We start from the raw sequence: 23,926 nt of genomic DNA, 5'->3' as shown, positions 1-23,926 counted from the left end.
TATGAAAAAAGCCACCCTCCTCACTGACAAAAGTTTCAATGACGAAAGTGCTGGTGTGAACTCTCCTGCGGGCATAGTTAATGCTGCTCATTGGGGCTAGCTCTCTCCTGCTAGCAAAGAGTGGCTACATTGGAGACCTTACAATGACACAGCTGTAGCAGTACAGCTGTGAGGTCAGTAGTGCAGACGTGGTCAAAGACCTTGCTTAAATGGTCTGACTGTATGACATTTCCTCCCTGAGCTCCACGGGGATGGTGAGAGAAAAAACAATTCCTTCCCTGTTCCTAACCATTGGTTCCCTGTCCTGTCCACTACATACCTCCTCCTATTTTCGTTGCAGTGCATGCTACAGAGACTTCCCTCCCACTCCTGTACAGGGGCTTGACAAGGTATGTCTACACTGCAATTAGACACCTGCGGCTGGCCCATATCTGCTGACTCAGGCTTGCAGGGCTTGGGTTAAGGGGCTGTTTAATTGTGATGCAGACGTTAAAAGTATAACCTGTTTGTCTGCCTGGTGATAGGTTGCTGATGAGACATGCTATGCTTATTTGACTCTCTCTAATCTTTTAATTCATAAATCCACACCTCCTCCATCACCCTTTTCCCATTTCCTCTTGAATCCATTTTGTTTCTCTTCTGTCTGTTTTGCCTACATTGCAGATATGGTCATACTGTAGCCTCTGAGAAAAGGATTACCCTCTGTGTTCCCCTGAATACACAGCACAAACCTGCACTGGCGATTCTTGCTCCCTTAATTTGAAATAGATATTTCATGTATTTTCCCTAGAGGTATTATGTTGCATTATTCCAAGCTAATTTCATTTTCTGTCCCCATTAGTAACCTCTCTAGGCCCCTTTGGATTATTTCTGTCGTCTCCAGTATTTATAGCATTTCCCAATTTAGTATCTCATATATATTTCATTACCTTGCTCTTTCATTTTAACTTATTAAATAAGATGGGGGCAAGCATTAATTCCTGCTGGACCCCATTATGTACCTCCCAGCAATGTGGCATGTTACCCTTTATTAGTGCCCTTTGTTTCTGAGATTTCTGCCAGTTTTCAAGCCATTTCTATCCAAGTCAATGTTAAGTAATTTGGAGTGTGAGTTTCATAGACATTGTATCAGATGATGTACTAAAATCTATATCACACTCACATACTGCATTTTTTTCACCCACTGACTATAGGTTAAACTGTGATATTTAGTTTCAATGCAGCGTAGGGATGTGGCAGAGTAGATCCATGTGGTGGGGGAGGAAGTTCCTCACTGCCTAGTAGCACCTTCCCACACTGTATAGCTCTGTACATATTAGCCATATTCTGCCCCACAGTAATTAGGAGGTTGGGGTTTTTCTTAATGTAATCAAGCCTGTACCCAGAAAGATAATGGAGTAAATAATTAAGCAATCAATTTGCAAACATCTAGAAGATAAGGTGATAAGTAACAGTCAGGATTTGTCCTGAAAAAATTGTGCAAATCAGGCTGATAGCTTTCTTTGACAGGGTAACAAGCTCTGTGGATGGGGGGAGAAGCGGAAGACATGGTATATCTTGATTTTAGTAAAGCTTTTGATACTGTCTCACATGACCTTCTCATAAACAAACTAGGAAAATGCAACCTAGATAGAGCTACTATCAGGTGGGTGCATAACTGGTTGGAAAATCGTCCTCAGAGAGTAATCATCAGTGGTTCACAGTCATGCTGGAAAGGCATAAAGAGTGGGGTCCCGCAGGGATCAGTTCTGGGTCCGGTTCTGTTCAATATCTTCATCAGTGATTTAGACAATGGCATAGAGAGTACACTTATAAAGTTTGCGGGCAATACCAATCTGGGAGGGGTTGCAAGTGCTTTGGAAGATAGGATTATAATTCAAAATGATCTGGAAAAACTGGAGAAATGGTCTGAAGTAAATAAGATGAAATTCAATAAGGACAGATGCAAAGTACTCACTTAAGAAGGAACAATCAGTTGCACACATACAAAATGGGAAATGACAGCCTAGGAGGGAGTACTGTGGAAAGGGATCTGGGGCTCATAGTGGACCACAAGCTAAATATGAGTCAACAGTGTAACATTGTTGCAAAAAAAGTGAACATCATTCTGGGATATATTAACAGGAGTGTTGTAAGACACGAGAAGTAATTCTTCCGCTCTACTTCATGCTGATTAGGCCTCATCTGAAGTATTGTCCAGTTCTGGGCACCACTTTTCAGGAAAGATGTGGACAAATTGGAAAAAGTCCAAAGAAGAGCAACAAAAATGATTAAAGATCTAGAAAATATGACCTATGAGTGAAGATTGAAAAAATTGGGTTTGTTTAGTCTGGAAAAGAGAAGACTGAGAGGGAACATGATAACAGTTTTCAAGTACATAAAAGGTTGTTACAAGGACAAGGGAGAAAAATTGTTGTCTTAACCACTGAGGACAGAACAAGAAGCAATGGGCTTAAAATGCAGCAAGGGAGGTTTAGGTTGGACATTAGGAAAAACTTCCTGTCAGGGTGGGTAAGCACTGGAATAAATTGCCTAGGGGGGTTGTGGAATCTCCATCATTGGAGATTTTTAAGAGCAGGTAGATAAACACCTATCAGGGATGGTCTAGATAATACTCAGTCCTGCCATGAGTGCAGGGGACTTGACTAGATGACCTCTCGAAGTCCCTTCCAGTCCTATGATAAGTTTGTCTAACATAGGGCCCAATCCTGTATTTATTTAAATCCATGGGATGTTTGTCACTCACATCGGGGGAGCAGGAATGGACCCTAAGATTTGTTTCTTATACCCTGTGGTGCTATTGCTCATGGCTCAATTATCCTCTAGATCAGGGGTGGGCAAACTTTTTAGCCTGAGGGCCACATCTCGGTATGGAAATTAGTGATTTCCCTTCCCCACCCCCACAAGAACAGATTACTATGATTCTCTTTTTGTAGGGTTTCCTCTCTGCTGTTCACAGGATATAACTCATATCAGATGCTGCAGCTCAAATTTGCATGAGCAGTGGATTATCTCAAAATATTAGTCCTAAATTAATATTTTTACACTAGCTTCTTAAAAATCATATCAGTTTTTAAACTTGTATATGAAGCTTTTAGTGGCTATGGTCCTGGATATTTTACTGAGTTATCATCATTCACACCACAGCATCCCTTGCATCACACTGGTCTGAATAAGCAGTGTGCTTTAAATCTAACATTGAAACATAAGGAACTACAGCTTTCTGTATAATTCACTCTCAGATTTTAAATTAAGGTTAAAGAAGTTGAATGCTTATTCTTGCTTTTAGGATTATTTTATATTGTGCCTTTGGTGGACTTGTGAAGGAACAGTATGCACTCCCCCAGCAGAAGCAGAACGGAGATGGGCACAAGGGGTGATATAGTCCCAATCCCTTCTGAGGTAGTATTAACACTGCCATGGATGCTTCCTCCTGCAGTTCTGAGCATCAAGACTTTCATTGTATCCAGGTACTATGCTGAGCTTTCCTTTACCCTCTTCTTCCCCTCTCCTCCCTTCTTCATTGTGTCCTCTTGCCGCCACTCTGGTTGCACGCCTGCCCAGGGACCAAGTGTATTCTGCCCTATAATCTGCAACACTAAGTGACTTTATTAGTAGGACCCATACTTTGAATAGTTCCAGTGAGATTACTTCCCCTTTCTCTGCAATCAGTTACACACATACAAAATGGGAAATGACTGCCTAGGAAGGAGTACTGCAGAAAGGGATCTGGGGGTCAGAGTGGATCACAAGCTAAATATGAGTCAACGGTGTATCGCTGTTGCAAAAACAAAAAACAAACATCATTCTGGGATGTATTAGCAGGAGTACTGTAAGACACGAGAAGTAATTCTTCCGCGCTGGACTGGGGACTGAACATGTCTGCATAGCTCCAGGATCTGTTTAAATGTACACTTTAATCAGTGCACATCTGTTGCAGACATCCTTTAATATGTACCCCAGACAGGGACCAGTGCAATGAATGTTTGAATACAAGAAACTTACTTATCACTAAAATAAACATGAAGAGCTTTATCACAAAAACTAAGTAACTTAGTACAATATAGCCACTCAGGCTATTTTTTCTGACAACCACATTTTCTATAGGCCAGGATAGTATTTGAGCGCAATACCTTGCAAGATGGGGTCCATACTATATCCAAAAAAACCCAGTGTGAACAGTAGGACTTTGCTATATGGTAGACCACCATATTTTTCCTATATAAACAAGACTAACAGATGCATCCTGTCATGGGATGGCTGGCCCCTTTAAGGGGAGTCATGGCCCAATCTACCTAAGATGGGCTTCTCTAAGGAGAATAAACCCACCTGTAAGCAATTAACTGCCTACTTGGCTGGGGGACAGTTTACTGAGCAATGACCTGAAAAGGCTAACAGGGCTCAGTTGAAGGGTGTGCTCCCACAGAAAGCAGGCTCCCAGGGAAAGGAGTGGCTAGAGATGAGGGCTGCCTAATAAGCTTTCCCAATGCAGAGCTAGAAGCTCTGAATGAACACAGGCCCAGGAGGATGGCTGTGGAACCGCTGGATCCTATTGGGATCCAGAAAGTGGGCTGGATACAAGGAAGGTAAACCTGCCTGGCTTACAGTACACAGGCCCCAGGAGGAGGGCTGGAGAAAGGACAGTTACCTGTTCTGTAACTGGCGTTCTTCGAGAGGTGTTGCTCAGGTGTATTACACAGTAGGTTTGTGTGCTCGCCACGTGCACCGGTGACGGAAGTTTTTCCCTTAGCAGTACCCGTAGTGGGGGAGCCCTGCTGCGACCCCTGGAGTGGCACCTCTATATCGCACCATAAAGGGGGCTGCGCGCTCCCCCCACCCTCAGTTCCTTCCTGCCAGACAACTCCGACAGAGGGGAAGGAGGGCGGGATGTGGAATACACCTGAGCAACACATCTCGAAGAATGCCAGTTACGGAACAGGAAACTGTCCTTTCTTCTTCAAGTGATTGCTCATGTGTATTCCACAGTAGGTGACTCCAAGCTATACCTGATGGAGGCGGGTAGGAGTTTAAGGGTTACCCGGGCGGAGCACCGCCCTAACAAACCCGGCGTCATCCCGCATTTGGGAGACGATCCCATAATGCGATGAAAAGGTATGGACAGAGGACCATGTAGCAGCCCTGCAGATGTCCTGAATAGGGACATGAGCCACGTAGGCAGCGGACGAGGCCTAAGCCCTTGTCAAATGAGCCTTCACTGTAGGAGGCGGGGGAACCCATGCCAGGTCATAACAAGTGCGTATGCACGAGGTGATCCAGCGGGAGATCCGCTGGGAGGAGACCGGTCACCCACTCATGCGGTCGGCCGAAGCAATGAAAAGCTAAGGGGATTTACGGAATGACCTGGTTCGGTCTAAGTAAAAAGCCAGCACCCTACGCACATCTAGCATGTGCAGGCATCATTCCTCATTGGAGGAATGGGGCTTAGGACAGAGGACAGGGAGGAAGATGTCCTGATCCATGTGAAAAGCCGAGACTACCTTCGGCAGAAAGGCTAGGTGCGGGTAGAGCTGGACCTTATCCCTATGGAAGACCGTATACGGGGATTCGGAGGTCAGGGCCCTAAGCTCCGAGACCCGGCGGGCTGAGGTAATAGCCACCAGGAATTCCACTTTACACGATAAGTGGGACCAAGAACACGTGGTGAGAGGCTCGAAGGGAGGCCCTGTGAGGCGGGAGAGAATAAGGTTCAGGTTCCAGAGCGGGATTGGGGATCTAGCGTAAGGGAATGCCCGATCCAGCCCTTTCAGGAACCGGGAGGTCATGTGGTGTGAAAACACAGAGAGGCCCTGCACAGAGGGCGGAAAGCCGAAATGGCCATCAGGTGCACCCTGACCGAGGAGGGCGCCAGCCCTTGGGTCCTAAGGGACAGGAGGTAATCGAGGATGAGCTGGATAGATGCCCTTTGCCCTGGAATTCCCGAGGTACCCACTCCACCGTGCCTAGGGCGAGAAGACGTGTCACCTCCTGATTTAAAAGGAGGGCGTGTTCCGGTTCCCCAGGGACATCCCGGGACGGAGGATGATGTGGTGGGATTGCATCGAACTGCAGCCTGTACCCCTCGGAGATGGTACAGAGGACCAATGCACTCTGAAGGCCGATAAACGGTTGCCAAAACCCAACTTTATTAACTGGGGGGCTTCCCTGGCAACAGGCCAGGTGACCACCTGCAAAGAGTCAAAAACGCCTCTTCCCCTGCCTCTTGCCCTTCAAGGGGTGGGGCGCAGGGCCGAACGGGACTGGTGCTGTGACCTGCGCCTCTGGTCCCCAGGCCTCTTAGGCGGGGGCTCGTATCTGCCCCTTACGGGGGGGGAGCCGAGGGCTGCGGCCTGAGTTTGTCCTGGGCTGGCGGGACATACAGGCCGAGAGTCTGCAGAGTGGTGCGGGAGTCTTTCATCCCGTGCAGACGCGTATCCGTGTGGTCCCCAAATAATGCCTTGCCGTTGAAGGGCAAGCCTTGCATGAGGGACTGGGATTCCACGGACAGCCCCGACAGCGAAAGCCACGACGCCCGTCGCATGGAGATAGCCGAGGCCATCGAACGTGCCACTGTGTCAGCCGCATCCGAGGTCGCCTGGAGAGCTGCTTTCGCCACTGCCGCACCCTCATCGACTAGAGCCCTGAATTCCTTCCAGTCCTTTTCTTGGAGGGAAAGCTCGAATTCTGGCAGAGACCCCCCACAAGTTAGTCATACCTGCTCAGAAGTGCTCGATAGTTTGCCACCCTGAGCTGGAAACCAGTCTCCTCGTATCCTTGTCCTTCGGGGTGGGTGCGGGCTGGCCATGTCTTTCACGGTGGTTGACTGACTCCACCACCATTGAGTTCGGGGTGAGTGTACAGATACTCATGCCCCTTTGTTGGCATAAAGTACTTCTGCTCTGCCTTCTTAGAAATGGGCGGCAGAGAGGCCGGGGTTTGCCATAGAGCGATTGAAATGTTGGAAACCCCTTGGTGAAGCGGTAGGGCCACGCGGCCCGGTGCCGAGGAGGACAGGACATTAAACAAATTGTCTGACGGTTCCTCCATCTCCTCCGCCTGGAGCTTGGTGGCCACATGCCGGAGAAGCTCCTGATGAGCTTTGAAATCCTCCTGAGAAGGAGGGGGCAGCGCCGCTATGGACTCGTCCGGTGCCAACGAGACAACCAGTACTGCCCCTAGGGCATCGGGCGGTGCCGATAGGTCGCACTCCGTGTCAGGGTCCAGTGCCAGTGGTTCGACGCCCGAGGACTGTTCTCGGTGCTGAGGCGGAGACACCGAGGGCACTTGGGATGCCCCAGCCACAGAGCAGGGCCTTGGTGGTGCGGGCGCCTGGGGCCACGGTGCCCTCTGGCACCACTGTCCTTGCCATGGGGCCCCTTGCCACTGCGCCGGCTGAAGCCCAACCAGGGTTACATGTTCCTGAGGGACGGAGCGGCCTGGGGAAGGACGGCTGGGAGCCGAGACTGAAGTGACCGAAGATCGCACAGTGCCGTAGAGCGGCTCGATCGGTCCCATCTATGTCGGGTCCAGCCCCAGGATTTAGACCTCGACGACGATGAAACGTAAACGTCGGAGGTGCTATCTCTGGACTCCCGTTGGCGACTCCGGCTACAACGCGTCGGTGCCGGTGCCGGTCGGGATGCACTCAGAGCATGGCACGCGCTGTGGTATGATCAGCGGTGCCAATGGCGTCGAGACCTGCTATCACTGTGGCTGGACGAGGAGTGTCGACACTTTCTATCCCGGCGCCTGCAGCCCCTGTGGGCTGAGGAAGACTCCAGCGACTCGCTCCCAGGCGACCCCGAGAACAGAGTGAAGACCTGACGCCGGCTACGGGAAGGCCCCGCAGATTGAGCAGGGACCTTAACCTCCGACCTGGCCGGTGAGGGCTGGTGGGCGCCCAGTGGCGGCTTTCCTCGGGACCGGGGCCCCAACTCGGCATGACGAGGATGTCGCGCGCTGCCTGAGCTGCCTCCGGCGTCGACGGAATCCTCATCGTCTGGGAGTCACGTGCTGACAGGGCCGGACTACTCTGCTCCGCGCAAGTTGGAGGTCTCGGTCCCCAGGGGGATCGTGGGCTGCCCAACTCAGGTCCAGCCTCACCCCTGTCCTTGTCTCGGCGCCGCTGGGTCTTGCCTCGCTCCTTGGCAGGGGAGCGGTGTTGACTGGTGGATGGGGCTTCACTCTGCACCGAGGACGTGGTGCCCGACACCAGGTCGGGTTGGCGCGCTAGTGCCAGGGCCAGAGCCAACTCCATAAGCAGAGCCCGGAGTCGGATCTCATGTTCGCGTTTAGTCCGGGTCTTGAAGGACTTAAAGATTTTTACACCGCTCACTTATGTGAACCTCGCCCAGACAGCGAAGAGACTTGGAGTGTGGATCGCTTCTGGGCATGAATTGCGACAGGAGTCACATGATTTGAAGCCTGGGGCTCGGGGCATGCCCCGAGCCAGGCTACTAACTGGAGAAACTAGTAACGGTCGAAGATCGTACTACTAAGGAAAACGCTGCAGCAAGCTGGAGCACAAATTCCGACTACCTTCACTGGCGGCAAGAAGGAACTGAGGGTGGGGGGAGCGCGCAGCGTGATATAGAGGCGCCACTCCAGGGGTCACAGCGGGGCTCCCCCACTACGGGTACTGCTAAGGGAAAAACTTCTGGCACCGGTGCACGTGGCGAGCACGCACACCTACTGTGGAATACACATGAGCAATCACTCGAAGAAGAACTCGTGGGATGCTTGTTGTCATTCGCCCTAGAGCTAAATGAAAGGTTGGACTTGAGGGGCTAAAAGAAGGATCCTTTGTACTCTAGAAAAGTTAATAAATTGAACCCACCAAAGGACTTGTTCTCAGTATCTAGGTCAGAATAAATTATTGCAAGCACCAACAGGGAGGCAAGGGCTGTGTTCCTGCATGGACAGAAGGGGGTGTGCTTGACGATAGTAACCCCTCATACATCCTCTTTTAGTCCACTATTAAAGTATATCTGTGAAAATTATAAATCTATCTTTAAGCTAGTGTTGACAAAGTTATTTTCAACATAGCACACAAAATACATTCTAACAATTTTGTTTTAGCTTATACTTTGTGTATTCAGAGATGCTGCTTCTTACCTTCAAGCCTTCAGTTGGCAGTCTGTAGCCAAACCTTGCTGGTAGATCATCAAATGTTTGAGTTCCATTTTCAAAGTTATACTAAACATCATTATAAAAGAAAATCAGATCTGTAACATGTATCAAATTGAAAACACAAGAAAAACCTCACATTCTTTAGGGCAAAAATGTACTATACATAGTGCCTCCTAACACTATACTAATGAATCATAAACACTGCTGCTTCCAGTCCCTAGGGGTTTTCTGGTGTTCTTTCATCTACATATTACCCAACCCAATCTGATGTAGATGTCAGGTGGAAGAGCTTTATTCCATGTAATAAACTCAAAAGATCTCTAGAGTCTTCCTTTATTTGGAATGATTCAACAATAACAAGAAAGAAAGATGAATTCCACTAAATGTTGGGAAAACCTCCCCTTCAATTCAAGCACTACTGCTAACCCAGATTTGCAAAAAGCTGGCTGCAGCCAAAGTGCACTTTGAGCAAAGGGTACATCTTGCTATGCCTCATGAACATGCTTCCGAAGAGAGGATTTTCTTCACTTTGAAATGAACCAGCTTTTTAAAATGTCTCCAGGGAGGGAATCCTTAACACCCTACAAAGATTTTAGTTCACAGGGAAGTGAGTAAAGATACTCAGTTTAAACAGTTACGTTCTAAAATGTTTTCTTTTTGTGGAAGCTGAGAGTCAACATATGCAATATTGCATAACGGCTCTAAAACTGCATAAGCCACACTTTCCTGTTCCCCGTGACCTTTTTTTTTTCTATAGCCCTAGTGGGTGGGTACCATACAAGTCTCTAATAAACACGACAAAAACAGCTCTTGGCAGATTTTCAGTTTTCTGCATAAAACCCCAAACTTGTAAAAGCTCTTGATTGTAGAATGTATTATGGTCTGCTAGCTATCTTATTTTGACCATTAAATTAAATCAGTGGGGAGTTCTTTTTAAAGATCTATGGCAGGAGATCCGAAGGGAGTTAGGTGTCTTACTCACACTGAATTTCAAAGAGATATCAGCACCTAACTTCTAACCCTAACCTTCTCTGAAAAGTCTTGATGTAATTGGTAAAATCTATAGGTACTATTAACTTTGCACTGATAATGTTTTAAAATGTATCGCATGATATGATGTATAAGTAGGAAAATCTGAAAGAAATTCCCATTCATTTGCATGTAAAAACATTTATTACACTTACCGCTAAAATGTCTGCCTCCACAGGCAAAAGGTTTAGGAAAGCAAACAGCTGAACTGTCAGGATGGTGTAGATCTGAGTGGCAGACAACATTAACATTCCTATTGACAACAGCATTTTAGATTAAATATCTGTAAATAAAACAAAACAAAATAAATAATCATGGCATGTAGCAGATATTCTTTCCTAAAAATATCTGCAAAAAGAACAGGAGTACTTGTGGCATCTTAGAGACTAACAAATTTATTTGAGCATAAGTTTTCGTTGGCTACAGCCCACTTCTTTGGATGTAGCCCATGAAAGCTTATGATCAAATAAATTTGTTAGTCTCTAAGGTGCCACAAGTACTCCTGTTCTTTTTGCGGATACAGACTAACACGGCTGCTACTCTGAAACCTAAAAATATCTGTTAGTCTCCTATTGATCAGAGCAAACTAACCAACAGGGCCGGCTCTAGGCACCAGGCACCCAAGCACATGCTTGGGGCGGCACCTGGTAAGGGGCGGTGGGGGGAGCGCGGCATTCTGCGGCGGGGGGGCGCTCTGGCGGCGCGGCGCTGGGAGGGCGGGCTCTGGTTGCGCGGGGCTTGGCGAGGGGGCGGCGCGGGCACGGCGCCTGAGGGGGTTCCGGCGGCACTCGGCAGGGGGCCAGGGTGGGCTCCGGCAGGGGCGGGGGCAGGCTCCGGCGGCGGGGGGGGCGTCGCGGGGCTCGATGCTCGGCGGGGGGTTCCGGCGGCGCTCGGCGCGGGGTGGGCTCCGGCGCGCGGCGGGGGGGCAGCGGCACTCGGCGGGGGGGGCGGCGCAGCGCTCAGTTGGGGGGGGTGGCGCGGCCCGGCACTCGGCGGGGGGCCTGGGGGGCGGCGCTTTTTTTTGCTGCTTGGGGCAGCAAAAAAGCTAGAGTCGGCCCTGCTAACCAACATCTATTTAGATTAGCTAAAGTGTTGTCTTTCAAAGGAATATTTTAACAGATTTTATGGTTATTCTTAATTGACAGGAACAATGAAAATATTTTACACAGACAATATGCAAGCTATCCAAGCAACTTACTGTTGGTATTAAGCAGTGGACATGCATATAATGCATATTCTTATAGTAACTCCTCGCTTAACGTTGTAGTTTTGTTCCTAAAAATGCGACTTTAAGCAAAACTATGTTAAGTGAATCCAATTTCCCCATAAGAATTAATGTAAAGGGGGGGGTAGGTTCCAGGGAAATTTTTTTTGCCAGACAAAAGACTATTTTTGATATATATATATATACACACACACACACACACACACACACACACTATAAGTTTTAAACAAGCAATTGAATACTATACATAGCAATGATGATTATGAAGATTGGTTGAGGTGGTGAAGTCAGAGGGTGGAAGAGGGAGGGATATTTCCCATGGAATGCCTTATCGTTAAATGATGAACTAGCACTCAGCTGAGCCCTCCAGGGTAACACATTGTTAATGTAGCCTCACACTCTATAAGGCAGCAGGAATGGAGGGAGGGGAGACAACATGGCAGAGAGAGACAGAGACACACACACCCTGTGTATGAGAGATGCGCATTGCCCCTTTAAATATGCTGACCCCACTCTAAGTACACTGCCTTTTTAAGTAGATCAGCAAGTTGAGATAGCAGCTGCTGCCAGCAAGCTCCCTCAGTCCTGAGCCCTGTTGTGTGTCCCCCCTGCTTTGTGGAGAAGGGGTAAAGGAGTTTGGGGGGAGGACACCCTGACATTAGCACCCCTCTTTCCCCCTCCTCCTTGCACAGAAAGCAGGAGGCTTCGGGGAGCAGCTCCAAGGCAGAAGCAGGGCCGGCTCTAACTTCTTTGCTACCCCAAGCAGCAAAAAAAAGCGCCGGAGTGCCCCCCCCCCCCCCCCGCCGCCGAGTGCTGCGCGCCAGAGCGCCCCCCCCGCCGAATGCCACGCCGCTCCGCGCTGCCCCCCGCTACCCCAAGATTGGCCGCCCTTTACCAGGTGCCGCCCCAAGCATGTGCTTGGTTGCCTGGTGCCTGGAACCGGCCCTGGGCAGAAGCAGCACATGGCAGTAGAGGCAGGGACAGCTGAGCTGCCCGACAATTGATAGCCTGCTGGGGGCTGCCGCACAGGGAACTTAGAGGAGCTGATAGGGGGGCTGCCGGCCCACCCTGGTTTCAAGCCCCCACCAGCTGGCTCCAATGGGCTGCTCTTTCTGCAAGTGCTGGATAAAGCAAGTGGCTGCCAAACAAAGTTATAAGGGAGCATTGCGCAACTCTAAATGAGCATGTTCTCTAACTGATCAGCAACGAAACAATGTTAACCAGGATGGCTTTAAGTGAGGAGTTACTGTATTTTAAAAGGAAATCAAACACTCCCGTCAAGTGATTCCAAAGGAAATCAATTCAGCTTTTGTTTTTAACTTTCCAGCTAAAATATAATTTACAAAGCAATCAATATAGAGAATTTCAGAACTGTCATATTTTGAAAACAGTGATTTGTTTTGAAACAGAAATGAGATACTTTAACAACTTAAAAGATTTAACCTTTTCAGAAAGAACTTTTCTTCAAAAATCCACCGAATCAGTTTTAAAGTCTCAGACATTAAATGTCTGACACTCATTTTTGTCAATCAATATTAATTTAAACAGTCTGTAGAAAGATATTAAAAGGTGGTCTCATGTTACTACCTTTCTGAGTTGACTTTTAGGTTTCTAAGGTCACTAGCTATTACCTGGTTTTAAATATATTGATTGAGAAGGTAAAATAAATTAATGATTCCTATTTAGGCCTGGTCTACACACAGATTTTGTACCAGTATAACTATTTTAGCTAGGAGGTGTGGCTTTTTTTTTTTAACTGAAATAATTATGATACAAGCCCTTGTGTGGATGCAGTTACATAGGTACGAAGGTGCCATCAGTGAAGCTTATTCCCCTTCATGTATAGAAATACCTATAATCGCGTAAAGCACCTTTGTACTGGTGCAACAGTGTCAACGCAAAGGGTGTTGTACTGCTGTAACTATACCTGTATAATTAAAGAGGTACAACTTTTGTGTGTATATATGCCCATAGTTTTCTGTAGCCCCATCATTATAGCATTTAACCACTGCATAATATTTCATACAATACTTCACAAATTTCACTGTCAGCTGCTAATCTTTGAATTAATGGGCTGAGTGCCACAATATTAAGCTAATAGCGAAACTATAAGCAATTACAAACAACTCAAAATCCACACATTCATTTTTAATTAATTTTTTGCAGGTACCAGTTATTGTTGGTCTACAGACAGAAGTGAATACCAAAGTGTTGATTTATTTAGGCAGCACAGAAATAACTGGTGTGTGGAATCCCTGCCATTGGAGGCTTTTAAGAACAGATTTAGCAAACAGGTGTTGGGGATTTTTTAGGTATACTTAATCCTGCCTCAACTTGGGGGGACAGGGGATGGACTAGATGACCTATTGGGATCTTTGCCAGTCCTACATTTCAATATAGCATTTTTCATCAGTAGATTTTAAAGTGCTTTACAAAGGAGGTCAATATTATCCCCAATTTACACATATGGAAACTGAGGCACCAGGAGAGAAAGTGGCTTGCCCAAGTAGTAGAGCCAGGTTTCCTGAGTCATTGTCCAGTTCTCTAGCCATTAGGGCACATATTCCAGTGGCTAGAGCACATGACTGAAAGTCAGGGAATCTTGCTTCTCTTCCCAACTCAAACACTGACTTGTGAAGTGACCTGAGACTCATTTTTGCCATTTGTAAAATGGGGATAACGATACCCACCTTTGTAAAGCACTTCGAGATCTATGGATAAAAGACACTATTATGTTTCTTTTGCTCAGCACCAACATTTTAGCACAAAGCATGCCTTAGGTAACAAAGACCTTAAAGTCCACAGTAGGATTTTTAAAAGTGACTAGTGATTTTTTTTTATTTTTTTGGGGGGTGCCCAACTTGACACCTTACATGAACTTGATTTTTAGAATGTGCTGGGCACCTGTCCTATAAAAATCTGATCTCCTTAAGGTATCAAGTTGTGCACCCAAAACCTCTAATCACTCCTGAAATCTTTGCCCTCACACACTGTAAGCTCTTTGGAGCAGGTACTGTCTTTGTTATGTGTTTGTACAATGGTGCCTTGATGCATGACTGAGCCCAAGGGTGCCACTATAATACAAATAAGGAATAGGGCATAATTATTCATATTGCTGTGCTAACCTGTGCAGCCCTATTGTCTTCAGGTTTGCACAGGTGTAACTGATTGGACCTATTATTTGTAACACTGAGCTAGATCCTCAGCTGGCGTAAACATGCATAGATCATGGTCTTTAATGAAGCTACACCAATTTACACAAGCTATGAATCTGGCCCTTCCTAAACAATTCTGTTGATGTGCAAGAAAGAATTGATCTCAGCTCCCTCTTCCATAGTTGTGTTCATTCTACAATGTTAAAAACCTGTAAAACCACTAAAATCAACAACTTTATCTCTGAATAACGAGAGGGACCAAGTCTTCTCTGCTGAATCATTTTTCAAAAAGGAACTGCCTTTTAAAATTCCTGATTCATTGTTTTGGGGGGCTTTTTTGTTTTGCTAGGCAATCGTTTTTAGGAATTTCTTCTCAGAAATGTTCAGAATACAAACTAGGGGCCTGCCAGCCTCACATGAATAATAATCCTTACTTGCATAGATAGTCTCACTTAGGTAATCACGCTTTCCCCCCCCTCCAATAAATCCAATGGGGCTTTGAAATGAATAACTAACCCACCTATTTCAAACCTGTTATGAGATTTATGGCTTTCATAAACTCATTTAACAGATCTTTAATGACTGTAAATAATAGAGATGGAAAATTTTATGTACTTGCATAGTATGTATGATCAGTTCTGGTTAAATATTTATTTTCTTTTAAATGAAACTAACATGACATTTGCCAAACATCTCTCTAGTCACTTTGTGTTACTTTCCTTTCTCTCAGCCTCTGTCTGACTTACCTGTTTAGACTGTAAACTCTTCAGGGCAAACATAATTTCTTACTAGTGCTGGTACAGTATCTAATACTATGTGGTCCCAATGTGAGTTGGGACCTCGAGTTGCTATCGTTATACAAATACTGAATAACTGCATACATAAAAAGAATTATTTAGGTTGTAAAGTCAGGAAATGCTAAATTTATGTTGCCCATGAAACATTAAGTCTGTTTCCCTATGCACTTAATAGGCAGTATCTTGGGGGGGAGGGAACCTGTATGTAATTAAAAACTACCATAATGCATACACATAAGGAGGGCAAATTAAAAGTGGACAGGTAACCATAAATCTAACATTTCCTAACTTCTGAATGCTTGACTTTTAACATTTAATGTAATTTGAGGTTTGTTTATTTTTGAAAGGAAGAACAAATTTCACTATATGCAACTGTAACACTCCCCAATCATATATCATCACCAGGGTTTGAACACTGAACCTTCAGTACTGCAGCATAGCCTACCACTTGAGCTACAGAAGTCTGTTCTCCCTGCAAGGGGTGAGATGAGGAATGGGCCAAAGGTTGGATCCAAGGGATGAGTGGGGAACCTGGTCTGACTCTCCTCCCTCTTCTAGATGGGGGAGGGGGGGGGGGACACTGCCCCATGTCTGCCCCCAGAATAAGGGACGGGCTGTGGGTATACAAAAAACAATAACACATTAGTTTATGTACCCTTTTCCTTATGTGATTTATTTAAACACAGAATATGTGCATCTGTCAGTCCCACTGAATAAGAAGATAAATAAAAACAAACAAACAAAACTAAATGGAAAGTAAACACTGAGGAAAAGAGGAAAATACAAAAATGAGAACAGAGGTGGTAGGGGAAGAAGAGTTGAAAACAGAGGTAGTAATTATGGAATGTCTTCTGGAAGACCCAAATAAAATAGGAAGTGTTCACAGTCTGTTCTGCTAATGTAAATCTAGAATCCCTTTCCTTCTGGAATATTCATGATAGACTTGAAAGAAAATTTTTATTTAATTTAGCTTTTCTCTCCATGACTCCTTGTATTAAGGATATTTTTAAAACAGAATTCCCCACTGAAATCAGAGGGAGTTCTGCTTCAGAAAGGGTGATGTGATATAGCTCCATATTAACACTGTGTGTTCCACAAAAATAACATCTAATTTTAATTTATCAAAGTCTTTAACTGAAGACTATTTTTGAGTACTTACATAATAACAATATTTTTACCGACTACTCCCCTTAATGTCACTCTAAAAGTTTTATGGAGTAGAAGGAGGAGGAACTTTAAAGGACAATAAACTATGCATACCCCTAGCATTTGATTTACAAATCAGTTCATTGGCCTGTTCCTGTGCTCAGTTAGTTAAAGAGAACATGAATGGGCCACACAAGACCGCCTCATTGTTTTTAAGGATACCAAGTGTGGTTTACTTGCACTCAACTGGACCCTAGACTTATTTTTTTTAATTTCAGCAGCTAATAGATTAATTAGATTGAACAGTGAATTGGTTTTATATGTGGTCAAAAGTAAAGAATTACTCCTTTCTGGAGAAACTTTATCCCAGACTAAATTACCAAAAGAGTGTGAAAATACATTTTAATACTTAAGACACATGCTTGCTTGTTTTTCATTAGACAAGACCATGTGATCAAACACAAGATCATTCTTGAATATGAAAAACAAAAATCCCTTCAAGTTTGGGATGGCAGATAATGATCACATAAGAGCATTGGGCAAACTCTGCCATTCCTCCAGCATGAAACAGACCTGGAGCTGGAGGATGCTGCTCCCATAGCAACCCTTTCCCAGTGGCCCGTTTAAGGACATGACCAGAAGAAGGTGTGGCCAGAATGTCACTAATCCCCAGATGATCTCTGGCTCCTGGAATAGCCCCAGAAGATGTTGATAGCCACCATAAATTAGAGCAGCCCTTACACTAATCTAATTTGTATCAGGGGTCCAGCTCAGCTCACAATTTAAAGCCATCTTTGCACCTTCTACCCTGAGCTGCAATAAAAGGTCCTTGGCTGAAGCCTAGGATCTAGACCTCTCTCTTTTACTGAAGGCTCACCCATCACAATTTAAATGTGTTCCTGTTGCCACTTGTACTCAGTTTTAAGAAAATTGCCTCTAACCAAAGCGTAACTCCCCTGCTTACTTCATTATGACATTAACTTCAAAGCCCAGTTTGCATCAATACCAATATTAAGCACAGATAATCTTTTATTCTTTCCTTTTAGTACAAGGAAATTAAATGAAGAAGAAACTACATTAATGGAATTATAAGTAAGTAGAGTTAAATATAAATAAGGTTGGCATAATTCAATTTTTTATAATTTTGACATATCAATGTATTTTTAAAGCACTTTAAAACTTTAATTTTAAATTTTCACAGTTTAAATTAGGGAGGCAGAGAAGAGGGGGGTGAGAATTATTTAATGACAAACATTGGGATTCAAAAAGTGAAAGCTTTAACTGTTGAAACCACAAATTGTATATTTCAACATGTTATGTTGACAAAATAAATATTCTTAAATCAAACACTAAGTTCTCAAGCAGCATTTTTCCTTCTTTGCTATCTGTACATTTTGATTATCAATGAAAATATTTTTTCCTGTTTGAGTACAGTGAAATCGATGTTTCCTAACATTTATCTGTTAAAAATCAAATCCTTCTAAGCCTGAATATAAACATATCAAGAACTGCAAAAGTTAAGATCCCAACAGCAGCATTACTAGGTGACACTGAGCATGTATTTACTGTCATTTATAGTTGTGTGTTAAGCTAATATATATGTAAAAAGCAACAGAGGGTCCTGTGGCACCTTTAAGACTAACAGAAGTATTGGGAGCATAAGCTTTCGTGGGTAAGAACCTCCCTTCTTCAGATGCAAATAATTACTTGCTTATGCTCCCAAGCTCATGCTCCCAATACTTCTGTTAGTCTTAAAGGTGCCACAGGACCCTCTGTTGCTTTTTACAGATTCAGACTAACACAGCTACCCCTCTGATACTAATATATATGGTTTATGATACATTGTGTTTCTACAACATCTTCTATAAGAGGAGCTTGAGGTGTTTTATGAACCATGATCTGAACCTTACAACCTACCTGTGGGGTAACTAATTGGACACAACCAACATATCTAGCCAATTTGAGTTAAAGAAAGTTGCAGGTTCCACACCTGCCTCTGACTCTCTAGCAATATCTCTGGTTTTACAATTGCTTGCACAAACAGCAGAGGGAAAACTTACTGACTATATAGGGGAAGCAGTGAAACTAGCTATACATAAAATGGTATAATATAGTGTAATTTCCCCACAAACTCTTTCAGTTACACTAGTGTTGGGTGTTATAACAACAATAGGTTAAAAAAAATCAGACAAGTGGTTTTTTTTTTACTTGAGTGCCTCATTTTACTGTTAATAATTTGCACTTATAATTTTCATCAGAGGATCTCAAAGCACTTAGTAAAAACTGAGTTAAACCTCATAACATGCCTGTGAGATAGTAAAAAGTATTATTGATCTGTAAAATTCTGTTAAAGAGGCATTCCACTGAGATGTGGGTACTCAGCTCCTCTGAATAAGTAGTCTTGTTCGAGTGACTACACAAGGATTTATGTGCCTAATTGTAGGTACCCAGGATTGAAAATTGGGACCTTGATGACTTGACCAAGAGTCACAGACAAGAATGCTGCGGAATCACTACCAGAGCAGAGTAGAAAACTCCTGACTCACAGTTCTATCCTCTAAACATTAGACTAGCTTCCTCCTTATTGGAAGCCTCTTTTCAAATTACATCAGGCCTGCTAAAAAGATTGTACAATGTAAATCCATACAACATATAGCATGTACGAGGGGACTTAGTTAATGATGCTTTTGAAACTTTAACATTGCATTTCTTGATTTATTTTAATTTTAACTAACTAGCTGTAGAATTGCATTTTTGTTTATATTTTTACATTATATAACCTGCAGTCATGCATCAAAATCACTGTGAGTTTTGCCTGCATAAGCTTCAAAAGTTGCATGTTCGGTGGAGCAGGCGTTTTCCCATCATGTTTTTTGAGATTTCCATCTGCATTTTAGTGAATATTGAAAGGTGAGTCTTTTCTGGATACATTTGGTTTAATTCAATATTACTAATGGGAGTTAAGGAAGAACTGACATTTTATAAGCAAGTAATTTTGTGACTCTGGCATAGCAATTAGACCCATGAAGCTTTGTAATACTACTGACTGACAGAGCAATAGGGGAAACTGAAGTCACATGAATCCGTCTCAAAAACAAAACAAAAAAAACCCTGTTTTGTAATCCATGAACTTTTATTTTTACATAAATACATAGAATTGTTACTAGTTAGTTTCTCTTATCACAATTTCTCAGCTATATTTTGAAGTACAGAAAATGCAGGGGGTATGACTATTCACCTGAAGAATAATAGCTCTTCAAAAGGGAGGGAAATTTGTGAACATGCAACATTATGTCTACTTCAGTTAGTTCAGCAGATATTCTATTACAAATAATGATAAAATAACATTAAGGTTGAAAAGTCAAGCACTCAAAGTTAAGAAATACTAGAATTAAGGTTGTACAGACAACCTTAATTCAGCCCCACTGTGCATACACATTACGATTGTCTTACCTAACATCATGTAGCAAATCTATGGCAGAGCAATGAACAGAACCCAGTTCTCATGGGTCCCAGTGCAGTGCCTCAAACACAAAAGAACAGCTTTTCAATTCTCAAAATTCTGTGCCTCATTTATTGTCGATCCCTGTTCACTGAATGAGGCTGGGGAGTTGTAGAACACATAGTACACCTCTAGTCCAAAATAACACTGTCCTCGGGAGCCAATAAATCTTACCACGTTATAAGTGAAACCGTGTTATATCGAACTTGCTTTGATCCCCCGGAGTGCGCAGCCCCGCCCCCCCCGGAGCGCTGCTTTACCGCGTTATATCCGAATTCGTGTTATATCGGGTCACTTTATATAGGGGTAGAGGTGTATATGATCACGTAACAAAAGACTGCATCACAATACATATACACAAAGGGACCAAATTAAGGTTACACAAGCAATGCTAATTCTGGAATTTCCTGGACTTCAAACTTTATTCCTTAGAGGTTCTTTTTATGTAATTTCTTAAGGGGTAGTGGTGTCTTTTGGGGTTTTTTTTAAAAAAAGCAAATGGATTCCATCATGTTGGAACCATATTCACCCCGATAGGGATCATCTGCAGGGTTCTAGATTCAAAGCACAGATCTCTACTACTTTAAAAAGGAGCAACTGATAGCAACAGTATATGATTAGTGCAGTCGACATGTAGGAATTCCCTAGAGCTAGAGAATGCTCAATGCAGACTGCACTTAGGCCAGGTCTACACTAACCCCCTAATTCAAACTAAGGTACGCAACTTCAGCTACGTGAATAACGTAGCTGAAGTTCGAAGTACCTTAGTTCGAACTTACCTCGGTCCACACGCGGCAGGCAGGCTCCCCCGTCGACTCCGCGGTACTCCTCTCATCTAGCTGGAGTACCGCTGTCGACGGCGAGCACTTCCGGGTTCGACTTATCGCATCCAGACAAGACGCGTTAAGTTGAACCCGGAAATTCGATCGCTCGCCGTCGAACTACCGGGTAAGTGTAGACCTACCCATAGAAACTTGAGAATCTCTCTCACTGGACCTACTTCTGTTGGTGAGCAAGACAAGCTCTTGAGCTACACAGAGCTCTTCTTCAGGATATATTTTGATAAAGAGTAAAAAGCACCTCCCTGCCCCCAAGCAACCCCCTGTCAAATGTCAAGTCCTGCTCCACTGCATGGAGATACAACCATTTCTTTTTATGGTGCTACAAATTTAGCATTGACAAAACAACCTATTTTTCTCTAAGTTTGTTCTCAGAAATGGCTAAAGCACTTTTGCTGTAACCTTCTTAAAAAAAAAAATCAGTCTGAGGCAGAGATCTTGTATCAACTTTTTTTTTTTTTTTTAAATTTGAACAGTTAGTTTGGCAAAGATACAAAGCTACTGAAAATTGGGTCTCAAGGGGGAAAATGTTAGACTAACTCCAGATGTTTCTGTCAGTGCTCCCTATAACCAAGGATAGAAAACAAAGTGAAATTAGGCGAACAGCTTGCCACTACGGTGAATGGAACCTCTGACCCATCACCCTTTACTGTTGTCAAGGAATATTCATATAAATCAGTGTCCATAAGCCACTGTTGCTCCACAGAGAGCCACAGCTGTGGCTTGCTGAGAGCTATCTGGTTTTCTTATTCAAACCTACTAAGTTACATTATAGATAATTACAAAATATTAAATATCTTCCTAATATTAATTTTCCATGTAAGCAATTGCTATAGGTGCAACAGGGAACTTATGTGGTTGAAGACAGGAGGGAAAGTCTGCACAGGCACTAATGGGAGGGGAGATGGTGCTGAATAATTGTCTGTGGAGAGGAGAGGTTGGTCCATGAGACTATCTGTTAAAAGTGTGGGACACAGAATAAGTCGTCCCCATCCAAATGATAGTCCTTGCCCTATTACCTCATATTGCCACTGCAGAAAAGATAAAGATACTTACGTGCACACACATCATGTGAAATCATCAAGTGAACTGGCAAATATCTGACCAAATTCATGCCTGATGTAATTCAACTGAAGAAACCTTATGCCAGGCTTGAATTTGTCCCATTGCCTATAGTTTTGTAATTCAGTTTGCATTTTGGTAAACTCTGCTGCTATTCATCATTAGCAAAGAAAACACTTAGAAACATTAATATCTGGATCACTCATTTCATTTACACTCTAATTGCTCTTAAAAAGCTCCAGGTAGTGCAGGGGAGGTTTGTTAGTTTCACAATTTCATGATTAGAGGACAAATCCACCTTAGCTGCTTAATGTTAATAATATTCTGTAGATACTCCCCACAGCATTTCAGTGCATTGCTTCTCATCAGACCACACGAGATCTGAATCTGCATCATCCCAGGATGGCCTTACCTCTGGGGCTGGACAAGGAAGGGTAGTTGCTGCGCAGGGAGTGAAAACTAAAAAGCACCAGGGGCATTACCCGTGAATAGCTCTGAAGAATGGCAGACAGCACTGAAATTTCACTATTTCAGGATTTTGTCAACCAAAGCATGGATTGCGCTAGACAGTAAATAACAGAGTCTATATAACCCAATACATTTTTTGTATCTCTTTATTAAGTTTTGGTGGCACTAGGCTGCACTCTCCAGCCAGTACCTGCTCCCCCTTACACAGCTGACAAATGTCGCCAGGAAGAGCACAGATAATCACATCATCATAAATATGGTCAGCATCCCCGGCCAGGCAGCTCTGGAGAAAACCACAGACAAGAAATACAGAAGTGAAACCCCAGCCCGGGCTGCAGCTGTAATCGGTGGTGCTTTGTCAGCATTTTATTCTTCTCACTCGTTCTTCTCTCTTCTGCTTACCCTGAGCTCGCTGCAGGCTGGGGGAGGGAAGGGAAATGCCAGACTCAGCTGAAGTGAAAGTTAGCAACAGCTCCAGCGTTGGGGCTGCCAGCGACTCTGCTTCTGGGGAGACCCAGCTCTTAGCTCGGCCTCGATGCGCAAAACCAGCTCGCAGTCCTGCCCCCCCCCAACCCGGTGCAGCTCGGCTCGCCGGGGGCAACTGATCCATTAGCCCCCCACAAGCCCCGGGGGCAAGTGGGGGGGCAGCGTGACAGCAGCGACCCAGGCTGAGCTGGCCGGGGGGGGCCGAGCGGAGCCCGCCCCCAACCCCGCCGCACCGACGGCAGCTCTTACCTGGGGGCCGAGGGCAGGGGGACCAGCCTACAGCGACTCCATGACAAATGGGTTTGTCCCGTCAGCTGAGAGAAGCGGAGCCAGAGCGCGGCGGAAACCCCGCCCCGGGCCCCTGCATAGGCGGAGAGGCCAGCCCGGGCGCAGGGAATTGCTCGCTCGGCTCGTCACTCACCGGCTGCTCCGCCCCGGTAGGGCCGCCCGTAGCGCGCCTGCACGTGATGCTGGGGCCTGGCGAGGCGAGGCGGGAGCTGCGGGCTCAGGGTGGGGACGGGGGGCGGGCAGAGGCCGGTGAGGAGGGCAGCGAGAGACAGGGCGGGGGGAGGCGCTGGCGGAGGGAGAATGGCTGAAGAGAGCGGCTGGCGGGGCGGAGGGCGGTGGAGGGACTAACAGGTCCACCCGGCTGGGACGGCCGTTTGTTTCGTTGGGCTGATGGCAGTGACGTCACAGTGTGGCGCGGGACCCTGACCCACGTCGTGTCTGCCCAGCCCTCTCCTCTGGCTGCCCGCCTGCGCGCGGGGTCCGGGCTCCCAGGGCCATGGCTGGGTAGTGGGCGGCCAGTGGAAATGCCTGGCACGCTGCGCACAACGCACATAGCTCAGAGAGCGGGGTCCTTGCCAGTGCTGGCAGAGCACAGCATGGCTGGGGGGGGACACAAGGGTTTGACCTCCCAACCTTGAAAGTGCCCCCTTTAAAAGGACAACAGTAACAAGAGTTGCCATAGGCTAGGCTGAGCTCGTTTAATGTGGTCAGTTTCGGTTGGGGTGGGTTCTCTTGTTTCCTCCAATTTCCATCGGTGCTGCTGCTGCCTTTCAGTGAATTAGCGGTGCTAGCTATCTCTACAT

At 45.2% G+C, this 23,926-nt stretch overlaps 1 protein-coding gene across 2 annotated transcripts in view; it reads right to left on the bottom strand.

Annotated features, from left to right (window-relative positions):
• RNF13 (ring finger protein 13) overlaps positions 1-23,193 on the bottom strand; it is a 115,466-nt gene extending 92,273 nt beyond the window's left edge. The window contains exons 1-3 of one of the 2 annotated variants that reach the window (XM_054039694.1): positions 23,085-23,193; positions 10,311-10,438; positions 9,112-9,192 (exon numbers count right to left, since the gene is read on the bottom strand). In XM_054039694.1, the coding sequence (XP_053895669.1) occupies positions 9,112-9,192; positions 10,311-10,424 (195 nt within the window). In that variant the 5' untranslated portion in view covers positions 10,425-10,438; positions 23,085-23,193. The remainder of the gene's footprint in view (positions 1-9,111; positions 9,193-10,310; positions 10,439-23,084) is intronic. The other variant, XM_054039695.1, reaches the window with a different exon arrangement.
• Between the last annotated feature and the right edge of the window lie 733 nt (positions 23,194-23,926).

The sequence above is a fragment of the Malaclemys terrapin genome, chromosome 9 (assembly GCF_027887155.1).
Source record: "Malaclemys terrapin pileata isolate rMalTer1 chromosome 9, rMalTer1.hap1, whole genome shotgun sequence".
In the NCBI taxonomy this organism is placed as follows: Eukaryota; Metazoa; Chordata; order Testudines; family Emydidae; genus Malaclemys; species Malaclemys terrapin.
Note: the sequence above shows the minus strand (reverse complement) of the source record. Positions and strands in the feature narration are given on the sequence as shown.